This window comes from Camelus ferus, chromosome 12 (genome assembly GCF_009834535.1).
Source record: "Camelus ferus isolate YT-003-E chromosome 12, BCGSAC_Cfer_1.0, whole genome shotgun sequence".
Classification (NCBI taxonomy): domain Eukaryota; kingdom Metazoa; phylum Chordata; class Mammalia; order Artiodactyla; family Camelidae; genus Camelus; species Camelus ferus.
In genome coordinates this window covers 61,578,519-61,591,059 of record NC_045707.1, presented here as the reverse complement: position 1 = coordinate 61,591,059, position 12,541 = coordinate 61,578,519, and the positions used below count along the sequence as shown (strand labels likewise).

General features: G+C 41.3%; 1 protein-coding gene across 5 annotated transcripts in view; it reads right to left on the bottom strand.

Moving 5' to 3' along the window:
- KCNC2 (potassium voltage-gated channel subfamily C member 2) overlaps positions 1–12,405 on the bottom strand; it is a 175,491-nt gene extending 163,086 nt beyond the window's left edge. For all 5 annotated transcript variants that reach the window (XM_032493740.1, XM_032493741.1, XM_032493742.1 and 2 more), the window contains exons 1-2: positions 12,267–12,405; positions 10,425–11,130 (exon numbers count right to left, since the gene is read on the bottom strand). In XM_032493740.1, the coding sequence (XP_032349631.1) occupies positions 10,425–11,111 (687 nt within the window). In that variant the 5' untranslated portion in view covers positions 11,112–11,130; positions 12,267–12,405. The remainder of the gene's footprint in view (positions 1–10,424; positions 11,131–12,266) is intronic.
- Between the last annotated feature and the right edge of the window lie 136 nt (positions 12,406–12,541).

Sequence of the window (12,541 nt, the reverse complement as noted above, 5' to 3'; positions counted from 1 at the left end):
GAGTCACCATCTTCTTCCCAGTTTAAATCCCCTGCTGCTTATGATCATTTTTGTTTTTCTTCCTCACTGTCCTCACTACCTCACTACCTTTGCTCCTTACTGGACTTTTATGTAAAGGAAATATTTATTTAAAGCAATTTTCCAAGGAGTTTTTAGGGCCAAAGAATCTTTTCAGTACTTTTTTTTAAATCCTCAGTTCAATTTAAGCTTCTCGCTTTGGAGGCTACATGAGCTACTATGTTGAATAAGTCAGTTCCATTTCACACAAATTATGCAAAAAGTAATATTATTTTCTTGGGCATTAAACCAAAATAATAGCAATGCAAAGCTGACATTTCTTATAGGGAAGACTTCTTACTCCTCAACACATTTTTATGGTGGTGAATTACTGCAACCAAAAATTTTAAGGGCCATACTTTGCATTTAATTTCACAACCATAAAATCTGTGAAATGGCTGTTAATAATCGGGTAATTGGTACTGAAATATAAAAGAACAGCAAAAAAAAAAAATACAAAATATTATAGCGTTAAATTCTGCGAAAGAATAACTACTGACTTCTCAAATCATATAACCACCAAATTTTGAATTAGAAAGAAGTCATAAGGGTTGTCTTGTTCCACTGTGCAAACGGAAACTAGGGAGACATTCTTGTCTTCTCCGCCTCATTCACTGCACCTAATTAATCAACAGTTCCACTTTAATTATGTTCATTTTGCCTCATCCCTCTGGCCACCGTTTTCACTGAGATCAGCAGTATATCTCGTACCTGGATTACTGCAATAACATGTTAAACTGTAGCTCTCCTGACAAACTTGCACTCATCTTCCCCAACCCAGTCCCCTCTTCAGGTACAAAGGTTTCTGAATGCTATTCCCAATTACAATCATGTATGCCATTGCTCTGCTTAAAATCCTTCAAAAGCTCCCCATTACTGCCAGAGGAAGACCAGACCTCAACAGAGTTTACCAAGCCTTTGGATCAAACCTCAGTTTCCATCTCCTGCCACACCTCCCGTGCTTGGTTCTCTCACAGTTTGTAGTAACGTCTGATGACAACACACTATTCTTTCAACCAAGAAATGCAAGTCAAGGTAGAGGAAACACAAAAGGTTGTTGATAAAGAAACCTAGCACTGAAGCACAAAGTCAAGGACTCAAAAATAAAGTTGCCAAGAAATCCCTTAAGACAGAGAAATCTGAGATTGAATTAAATCAACAGTTAATACATACATGGAAAAATGAATAGCTATTGAAAACAATCACTAAATTTAAAAAACTAAGAACTGATAGTATGCAAATGTTACAACTAAAAATTGAACAGCAGATTCACAAGAGAAATGGAAGCACTTAAAGAACCCTGTTTTTGAATTAAGACTAATCCATTTTGAATGTCTTTGAAGCCTGTTAGTGCATTAAAAAGTATTTGACTTAATTAATTTGTATGAACTTCATATATCTGTAGCATTGTAGTCTAAGTATCAAAGAACAGTCAACACCATTTTGAATCTAGGAATTAAGCATAAGCTCACACATATTTATCCATCATGATACAAATACGATAGGTTTTCAACCTTGATGCACCCACTAATCGTTTTATATGACTCTGATAGGTCACTCAGGCCTGATAATAAAGTTCCAATAGCTTAAAAAAAAGGCTACTTGCTACTTTAGATTCTGTTTGCACACAAAAGAGCCAGCTAAATCTCTGTTCTGCCCACTTCCTACTCAATTTATATGAAAGACAGGTTTCATTAAGGATATTTTAATAATTTTCATAATTGCCTTCTTACTGCTCACCTCAACAGAGAAGCAGGACAATTTAATAAATCAAACTGTAGTAACTATGTTGTTCCGCTTTCCTAAATGTCAATTTTATCCAAATTAATATGGTAAGGAAGCGTCCTCTTGCTATGATTACTTTGCCATTGTTTCCAATACAATTATTACACAATATTCACTTTTTAGCAAACAGCATTTTATCATTTATCAATAAACAGCAACATGAGTTGCTGCTGTATAATTTGCAAACACAGATGCAAAATTTACAGAAATTCTGAACAATCTCTGGCCCTTTCATTGAACTCAATCTGGCAAATACTCAGTGAATAACTTTATATTCATCCAAATAATTTTTGCTTAAATGTTATTCATAAACAGGGTGTCTGAAATTTATGATAAGCAATATCATTTGAATATCTTGACAATATTACTTAGGATCACTTTTATTTTATTAAAAAACAAACTTCTTTGCATTTTATCATTTAGTGAATGATTTTAAAATTCTGAACAAAGTATTGGTGTAAAGTAAGGGAACACCTGTGGCCAAAAGGTGGTATATTTTCACCACTGGGACTTCCTCCATAGAGACAACTCCAAGGACACCTTCCATTGCTGAGACTAAGTCACAGACAATTGCCAAGAAGGGCTATCTTGACCTTTGCTCCAGTTTTTAAAGATGTCAACAATGTCGTCAGACCCATAAAGAAGGTCAAAGCTCTAAGATCTGATAGCAAAACCACCAGTCTTCAAACAGGAAACAAAGACGACACTACTGAGGTGTCTGCATAGGATTTTCTTAATACACGAACACCAAGGAAATAAATGTCAGATTACAAAGATGTCTTTATCATTATCAGCTTTCAGAAGAAAAGGTCAGTCAAGTAACGATAGTAACAATGGAGTATTTTTTCCCAATATTACCAGCAACATTTTGGCCCAGCTTCTCGAGAACTGTTTTGATTCTGAAATGCATTCTCTCAAACACTCTCAAAATTATAATGTTGCTTTACATCCCATCCCAAGGCAATAAATACCACCTTTGGCTAACTGGCTACTACAGAAATGTTGAAAGAAAAGTTTTTCTGTCCTGTAATTACTAACCTCACAACAACATCTAATCTCATTTACAGATCTTAAAAGCAGCTCCAAATATCTTACACGCTAATTCACCAGTTATTTTTGTGTAAACTCACCATGATCTGGTTAATCACATGTGAGAAGGCAATGTTCTATAAAATACATTCGTCATCACCAATAGGTTGAAATAGGGTTGCGTTAAAAAATTCCAAAGGTAAAATCCAATTAAAGTAGAAAAACATATTATAAAACACACACACACACACACACACACACACACACACACACACACACAGGGATAAAGGAAAAAAATTGGAAGTAAGTGCATAGACAGGGTAGTCTGGAGGCTTTAAAGACAGTAGAAGGGTAAGAGGTAGACCTGGTAGAGAAGGCAGCAATGGAGCGCTGCATCTGGAGCGGGATCTGGAAATTGAGAGAATACCTAAAACAGTGACAACTCCCCTGCTACTGCTGAGTAACAGGACGTAGAAGAGGACAGACCCTACCCCAACTATTCCTAACACTCTCGCTGCTTCCCAAGAGCTAAAATTTGTGCATCTAATGTTAAACCCAACCCAGACTAAGCAGTCGAGATGGAACGGGAAGAGCGCCAGGAGTCAGAGGACCTCAATTCCAGCCCTGCCACCGTCACTCCCTAGCCTTGGCGATGATCAAGTCAGCTGCCTTTTCTGTGAATTGAGGCAATTATACCAGGTGATCACCAGTTCCCTTCCGATTCAAAATCCCATGAACACCAGACGTGTGTTATAGACACCAGTCACCAATCTCATTCAAAGAGCATATATTTTAGATAATATATGTATATATGTATATATACATAGTACACAAATACAGATGCACGCACATTAGTAGTCTCAATCAAAACTTTAAGCCATATTCCTGAGTCTCTTCCTTTGCTTATCCATATAAAGTTTTTATAAATATATTCCCTGGGCATGTATCTACATCATGACTGTGAATAAGTCTTTTTATGTAAATATGTATATCCTGAAATAGAACACTATTTTTTCTTAAAAGAGAAATATGGTGCACTATATAATACATATTTTTTATCTTGAAATAGTCTTCATTAATGGGTACATTAAAATACAAACTTAAGCACTATGCTATACTGCATAGTATTCTCTATGCTCATTCTGATAGAATGGGTTATGAAAGAGATTAGAACTGAATAATTTGACACTATTTTGTAAACACTTAAATGTGTTAGGCATATCTGTAAATCCTCGAGTGAATAAGACTTTCCCCTCTATATAAGATACAGGAAGGGGAAAAGGATGGTGTCTTTGACAAGGCTCTTTTCAAAGGGAAATAAAACTGAGATTATCTAATCAGTTAGCCTTGTGAGTAGATGGGTCTAAACCTGCACTGAATCTTACACTTCGGAAATGACAGGGCCGATCATCTTTATGGGTTTCATGACAGAGCCAAAGCAAAAATGATTTCCTGAGATCAATATGTGGTTGAGAGAAAGCTGTTTTCAATGGAAACAGGAAGCTAGGAGCTAACCTGTTTCTATGGTAACCAGAGCAGCTACCCAACAGCTGTAGGAAAAAAAAAAAAAAGAGGGCAGAAAGTTATAATGCAAAACACCAAAAGAAATCAATACTAGTTTACCTTATTACTGTGATGGTCCCTAGAGTACAATCAAAATGAGGGCGGACATGCTGTCCCTCCCCGGCCCCACCCTCAGGGATTTTTAGCAATAAGTATCCTTGTTTTTTCTCCAAATCTCAAAATCTTAGAGCTGGAAAGAAGTTTGGATACTTATCTTGCCCAAAGTGTCATCCTTTTTTTTTTTTTTCCTTTCCCCAAAATAAGGCAAAAGGAAATCAAGACTGAGGAAGATGAAGTAAACCCTCCAAGGTCACACAGCTAGTTGCGAAATCCGGGTCAGCGCCCAGGGCTCATGGATCCCGCCCTAGACCTGCTTCCAGTGCTGTTTCCATATATTCTTTCTTACTGCTTTCTTCTCCTTCCAACACCCACATTTTCGTCACTTCCTGTGAAAATGTTGACGACACAGCATTAAAATTAATCACCTCCCTTCAACCTATAAGAAAAGCAAAAAGCACTGCTATCCTGTCATAAAAAATCTTGATTGCTCTTCCAGAAGAAAAGCCCTTCATACGTCACACAGAGTTGAAGTTTATGTAACATGCTGATGGTTACTGTTTGAATTCTGTTGCCACTACATATTTCCTTATGGAGGTCTGTGTTTACCTTTTATCAGTCCTTTAGTGCCCTTTACTATTTAATTTAGACATATTTTTAAAGGCTGCCATCATAAAAAGGATATATGACTCAGAAGTTGAAAAAAAATGGGAACTGAAAACAGCATTTACTTTATTTGCAGTAGTAAAAGTCAATAGTAAAGACACACTTCCAAATGGGAAAGGTCGACCTGCATTTCTACATAAACCTACGCATTTCCTAGTTTTCAGCTGCTTTGAAAATAAGCTTCTTCAAGGAGAAGAACCATTTCCTTGACTCTCATGTAGTTTTTTTCAACTCTGGTCTCCAAATGAGCTCTTAGCAAAACAGAACCAAAAAGAGTCACACCAAACCTGCCCAACTATTCACCTTTGGCATGCCCAGTGCCCAGCAGTGGATCCGATATCCTAGTTTGTGATCAAATGTACTACTGAAAAATACAATCCTATTGAAGTTGTTTGATTCTTTTAATGATGCGTTAAATCAGGTACACTCTGATCCTATCCAATGCTCCGGATATAAGAATAAAATTAAGTTTATTTGTGAACTGTATAATTAGTGGCCTGGAAAAGGTCAAAGGACACTTAGATGCTTATACGGCAAATGCAAGCACACCAGACTATTACAGCAGACTCTTTCTAGGGGGTCTGAAGTTTGGATTTGCATTGTCATATGGTTGGCCGTGACTTTCACTGAAAATGGAAGGGGATGAAGACACTTGACCCACTACAAATAATTCAGTTGTTTGCTATAAGTACTGCCTTTATCATATTCTTCAATAACATTGCAAAGAGACAGCCTATAAACCACTTCGAAAATCAAAAAATCAAGATTGAAATAGCCTAACACTTTCATAAAGACTAACAATATCTTAAAAGTATCATTTCTAAATGGAATATTTTCCTGCACATGTCAGGCAATATTTCCATATGAGATTTTTTTTTTTGAGGAAAACATCTTTAATATCTCTGGGATTTTGTTTGTTGAAGTTTTTAATTGAATAGATAATGTTTTAGGAAACATTTTATTATAAATAGAGTGGTGAGCTGATTGAGGGCAAAGCACTAAATCTTCCCCACACAGTCCCAGTAACTCACACAGTTTCTTGTCCAGAGTGACTGCATAGTCAATGTTCATTGACTAAATAAACATTCTAAAATTTTATAATAATTAACCAAAATATTTTATGAACAAGCTACTTTTGGCCACTAGTTCTTTTAACTAGAGCAATGCTGACAAACCAAGAATTAATATGTTTTCTTTCTTTAATCTTAATATCTGACTCAAATTGTCCTCACCTTATTACAATTTTTTTTAAATCAATGTCACACACAAAGCCAGTAAACAGTAATTTAGATCACTTCTTTCCTGCTTTGCTTTGCACTTTGAGGTAGAAGGGAAAATGGTTCATAAAAAAGTAAATTACATATTTGCAATTCTGAATCCAATTCTAGATACTGAAATTTAAATTTTAGTAGTTTTAAGGAGTGTATTTCAGTGATGCTATGGAAATAAAATGATTTAAAATGCTGATAAAGTAAATATTTTCTAGATTTAAAAAAATGGTGGATTCAGTATCACAATCCAAGTATATTTGGGATTATCTGCACATAATGGTAAAGACAACACCTTAAATAAAGTTCCATGGCAGTTACTCTTGTGTTTCTCTTTTCTAAAATGCTCTCTGAAAGTTAAAAAAAAAAAAAAAGATTGATCAGGTAATCAAAGATATACATGGCACCAAGGAAGAGCCACACTCCAAAACAGAACCCAATTCAGTCACCTTCCTTCCTCCCCTAGAAAGATAAGTGAAAAGAAGACAGAGAAGGAGAAATTATAACTGCTCTCAGCTCTTTAATATTGGGAACATATTATTTAATATATTTCTAACTCTACTGTTTTGCCCTGTTTTTAAACTTCTAAAAAATCTAGCTCTATCAAGGAATTTCTGCCTGGAGCCTGTTCACTTACCTAGTATGCCTTCATAGGAAAACACATACAAACTTCATTTCCTTCTAAAACTTCAATATTAAATTGTAAACACACACTGCATAACATTGTCACAAATACATATCTACGTATCCTTGCTTTTTACTTTTTGTAAATATCACTCAGTGGCATCAACAGAAATAATCTCTCCTTTTCTTTCCTGATCTCATTTTCTCCACAACAAGTTTCCATGACAACTTATATTTGAATTTTTATAAATTTCTATTTTGGAACACTATTCTTAAGAACAAATTCATAAATATAAAATATAAACTTATTTGCGAAGTTAACCTGAACAATTTGGACCATTCAAATACGTATTTACATCACAAATTAAAAGCAATAGAAGAGGGGGAAATGCCAAACAAAGGCAAAAATACAATGTTGTAAAATTCAATTAATTATCCAGTTCCTATCACTATTGTTTCAGCCTGTCACTTTAGATCATAAAAGTTAGAAATAAAACACATCTGTTATACAATTGAGTCAATCTCCTCAATATTCGCAAAGGATAAAGACAATGATGAAACAGGTATAACAAATTGAAAAAGGAATTTGGACAGTTAAAATTGTTCATCTTAAGTATATCAATAAAAGATGAACTAATATAAAATGAAAAGTAAGAGGGTTTATAAAATTTAAATACTTCTATTAAGAATGAGACTCTTGGCAGTAAGACCACAGCTGAAAGAAACCACTTGATAATTGATTTATGTCTCCTAGAATCATGTCCATGCAAAATATAATTTCATTCAGTGACCTCCCAATGTAATTCTACTTATCAAATTAGTCAGATAATATTAAGTCAGTCCATCATCTGAACTAAAAGTGTCCATATGAGAATATTAAATCACCTTTAAATAGAATGATGACTTCTGATTACTCTTTTTTTAGACAATCCCTAGTAAGTTGAAAAGGAATTTTCCTGAAGGCAAGTCCCACAAATGTTAGCCAATCTGAAAAAAAAAAAAAAAAGAAAACATTCCATATCAACTGGTAAATAAAAACGTAAAGTTAAACCAGGGCTCATTTTAAGAAAACGCCAGTCCCATATTTGCACTCTAATGTTGGTTGGTGCAGCGGAAGTCCTGGGTGGGGGAAAAAAAAATACACACACACACACACACACACACGTCACAGATGACCTTTCAAAGTTAGAATTCTAGTGAATGTCCTATGCTGCACTAAATCTCAAGAGCAACATGATGTGCAGAAATTTCACAAGCCAGTCAGTTATAATCAGTGGTTGTGGTGGAAACAGCCTGGAGAGGATGTCATAAGACCTCCAGCATAATTCTGGCTCTGCTATTAACTAGGTGTATGACCTTGGCCATCACTTAGCATCTGCAGGCTCCACTTTCCTCATCCACAAAATGTAGGGTCCTCAAGAGGTGACCTCAAAGAAATTTTCCAGGTCTACGATTCTCAGCTGATTCTGCTTCAAATGGCTCTTTGACCTTGTATTAATCTCTAATCTATCTGTGTTCTTTTCCTGACCTAAAATGGATGCAGGTCAAATCCTTAATATTATTACAATGAAATCTTAGTAAGCTTTATAAAAAACTATTTTCAAGTTAATGGTCTACCCTTCGACCAATAATCAATAGAATCAATTTCATAGCAATAATAAAATTGAACATCTTCTTAAAGTTTTTTTACACAATCTGGCCTACAATAAAATGTGTTATATTATTATAAGGAAAGATAAACCATTCTGTCCTTTTTATACCACATGATATTTAAAAAATTACATGATGAGCCTGAAAACAAATTCAGATTCTCTTTTTAGCCACCAAATGAAAAGAGCACTGTGGCACTCAGTTGGAATCCAAAAAAAAAAAAACAAAAAAAAAAAACCCACAGAGGTAACGGTTATGAGTCTGTGATTTAATTTAAGTAAGTAAATAAATAAATAAATATGTACTTTTTTTCCTCTGAATGCCAATTCTTGTTGAATTTATAGAATGGTCTTAAAAAGGAAGGTTTCAGAGCTGAAGCTATTAATTCTATATTCAAATATGAGAATGTGGACATACTAGAATGTATGCATGCATTTAAATACCAGATCCCATAAAGTTGCAATGCTTTAAATTTTCTCTTTCATATTCTGTTCCAAACTGAAAACAAAACATATTCTCAGACTTCCAAAGTGGTGTCAGAAGCACATCTTCTGACACATTCTCAAGACAGCTGCACAGTATCTCTGACATGCAGAGGATGACAATAATGAGGATGGAGCCAAAGTCAAGCTGGGAGAATTCCCATTCTGCCCATGGGAGATCTTTTCTGGGTGTCAGAAGCAAACCAGACACATGCAGTTGCAAAGATGTAACTACAGTACTCCCTTCTCACATATAATTAAAAACCATTCACGTACTGTATAATTTTTAGTTATTTATATTTCTTTTATTTCCTTTAAAACTAGGGAAACCATTCTTGGTTACTTTTATAGTCCCTGCATAGAGTTTTGAAGAATTAATTGGGGGTGTCAAGGACTAAATTTGAACTGTCACTCAAGCTAGAAACTGGAAAGAAAAATTAAGGATGAGATCACAAGCTGTAGAGTAAAATAAAGTTGTCTACAATCTAAATTACTCAGAGTTAGGGACTCCAACTAAACGAGGATCACCAAAGCGACCGATCTTAGTCCAACCTGTAAAAAACACAGATAACAGCACAAGGGGAAAGGCACAGACTCCAAAATTCCCTGTGCAGGTGGGTTATCCAGTCAACTCACTGGGACAAGCAAGCCCAGCACTGCTGCCCCTTGGAAGGAGACAGGCCCAAATAACATTCAGGACATTCTCATCACAAAATGAACCTCCTGGCACATCCTCTCCAAGCCCAGCCACAGCACACATTCTATTTCCCCTCTACTGTCCTCAGATTAAATCCCTAATCGGAGCCACTGCTCCGGGTGAGTCAGATGTGCAGGAGTGCCGGGCCTCACTGAAAAGGTCAAATCGCGATGACCAGAAGGCCTGAAGGGGCATCCGAGCTAAAGAAAAAGTTGGAACAAAAGAGTCAGAAAAAGAAACTCAAGCGTGATTTGAAGCGTACAGTTTATAGAAGGTTCCAGGCAGACTTGCCCAGAGAAGTCGACATTTGCCCTTTCGGTTCCATCTGCTAAAGTAAATCTCACTTTGACCTGAGGAGGAGAGGACGGAGATAATGGGGGGGCGGGGGGGGGGCAGGGTCCCTGAGTTTGCCCTGCACCAGGTGGGTCTCTGACCTCACCGTCAGGGAGCCCCTGCCCCTATCCGCCTTGGTGGAAAAGAGCAGGAAGTTGCGGAAGGAGTTGGGAGGAGCTGGAGCAGCAAGAAAGGGGGCGATTCTGGCCTTACCCTGGCGGCTCTGGACGAGTAGGGGTCCTCAAAGAGGGCCCACATGCGGGGCTGCAGCCTCCTCCAGCGGCCAGACTTGCCGTCGGGGCCGCCCAGGCCCGCGGCGTCCTCGATGCCCAGCCTCTTGGCCGCCAGGTCCTCGTCGTCGCCGGGGTCGCCGCCGCCGATGAGGTCGGGGGTCTCGAAGATGTCGAGCGCCTCCTCAGCGTCGCGGTGCTGCCGGTAGGTCATCCAGCAGCAGGGCTCCACGTCCGTCTCGTCGATGCCCCAGAAGGCCAGCTCCTCCTCGAAGAGCGGCCCGCACACGTCGGCGGGGCAGTGCAGCTTGCCGGTGCGGTAGTAGTTGAGCACGTAGGCGAAGACGCCCGGGTGCCGGTCGAAGAAGAACTCGCGGCCGCCCCCGGGGTGGTCGCCGCCGCCGCCGCGGGCGCTGCAGTTGCCCGCGCCGCCCTCGCAGCAGCCGCCGGGCCCGGGGGACAGTGGGGGCGGTCGCGGCGGCGGCGAGAGCGGAGGGGGAGACGGCTGCAGCTTGTCCCCCGCCGCCGTCAGGCAGTCGCCTTGGGGCTCGGAGGCGGCGAGAAGGGCCAGGCGCGTCCCGGGCAGGGTCTTGAGGGTGCTGCGGTAGGTTTCGTGCCGGGTGCCCCCGACATTGAGGATCACCCTCTCGTTGTTCTCGATCTTGCCCATCTCTGTGGCTCAGACATGACTGGGGGAGGCGAACACAGCGCCAAGTTAAAGACTCGGCCGGCGGAGCCGCGCTGTGACCCCCACCCCCACTCGCAGCCCAAGAGTCCCAAGATGCAGGGTTGGCAGAGAAGCACGGGGCAGAGGGCCCTCCCAGGAGGAGTTCGGCTCCCGGCCCTGTCCCCGCCTCAAGCTTCACACCTTTCCCACGTTTCCAGAAAACTGCGGGGACAGCAGTCCAAACCTTCCTTGACCTTCCATGACACCATTCCCCCTCGGCTCTGCCTCCTGCATCTTTTCACCCCTCACCCTCTCTCTCCCCTCTGTCCTCTCAAGTCTAACCTGTTTCCAGCCCCTGTCCCTCTCCCGTCTCCCCCAGACCCCGTCTCTCTCCCTCCAAAGCCCTCCCCCGCCCCGTCCTCTCCCCCCAGTCCTGGTCACTCTCCTACGTCCACATTCCGAGACCCTCTCCCCCCTACCCCCTCCTGGAGGCAACTCCCTTGGGCTGGGAGTTCTCTCCGCCCAGGCAACTTGGCAGTGTTGGGTGGGAGACCCCCGGGCTCCGCGGCGACCCCCATTAAACGCCTACCCGCGGTCAACTCTGGACGGCCCGCGGCTCCCTGACCCCCGGGGAGTAGTGCCCTTTGCGCGACCTGCTCTCGGTTCGCCTCTACTCTCCCTCCCGGGCCAGGCAAAAGGACTGAAGGCACAAGTCACAGCAAAAACGTCCCTGCTAGTGCCTTTCACGAGGAGATCTCTGCCTAATTCCCTGATCCAATTTCCTTTTCACATTAGTGCTGTTGTTGTTAATATTATTACTTGGAAAAGGAAACGACTAACTAGGATCCATTTTGGGGAGCAGAAGTAATCAATGCATCCCATCCCCCTTTCCCAAGAAAAATAAACGCCTTGGAGGGGGAGGGTGGGGCTTGCTTTCCAGGAGGAACGAGGCCCGGGGGAAAGCTGCCGGAGGCACACCCCCTGGGTCCCCGAGCTGGGAGTCCTGGCTGACAGTGTCCCCGTTTCCCATCTCCCAGCCGCCTCTCCCCACAGCAGCCCCTCTCCAACCTAGTGCGGAACGAAGGAGCGATGCCTGCCTTGTAGGGCCAGCACGCGCGTCCCGGCACATCTCCCCCTTGCCCTCCTGCCCCTAGGTACCTTAACGAGCCCGAGAGGAAAGTGGTTCTGCTCTGGTTTCCGAGTGGACGAGGTTCTCCGGGCAGCCGGGCTGAGTCCCGACACCCAGCCGAGCCGCCCTTCTCCAGCGAGAAACTACTTGTTGGCGTTTTCCGGGTTCAGGTGGTTGGGCCGCTGCCCGGGGCGCCGGGCTCGCGGAGACCGCCCCCGCCGGCCGCCGGCCGCGCCGGCCGCCTTCATGCTGCGCTCGGTGGGCTCGGCCCGTGCCGACCTCGGCGCCCAGAGTCACCATCGCG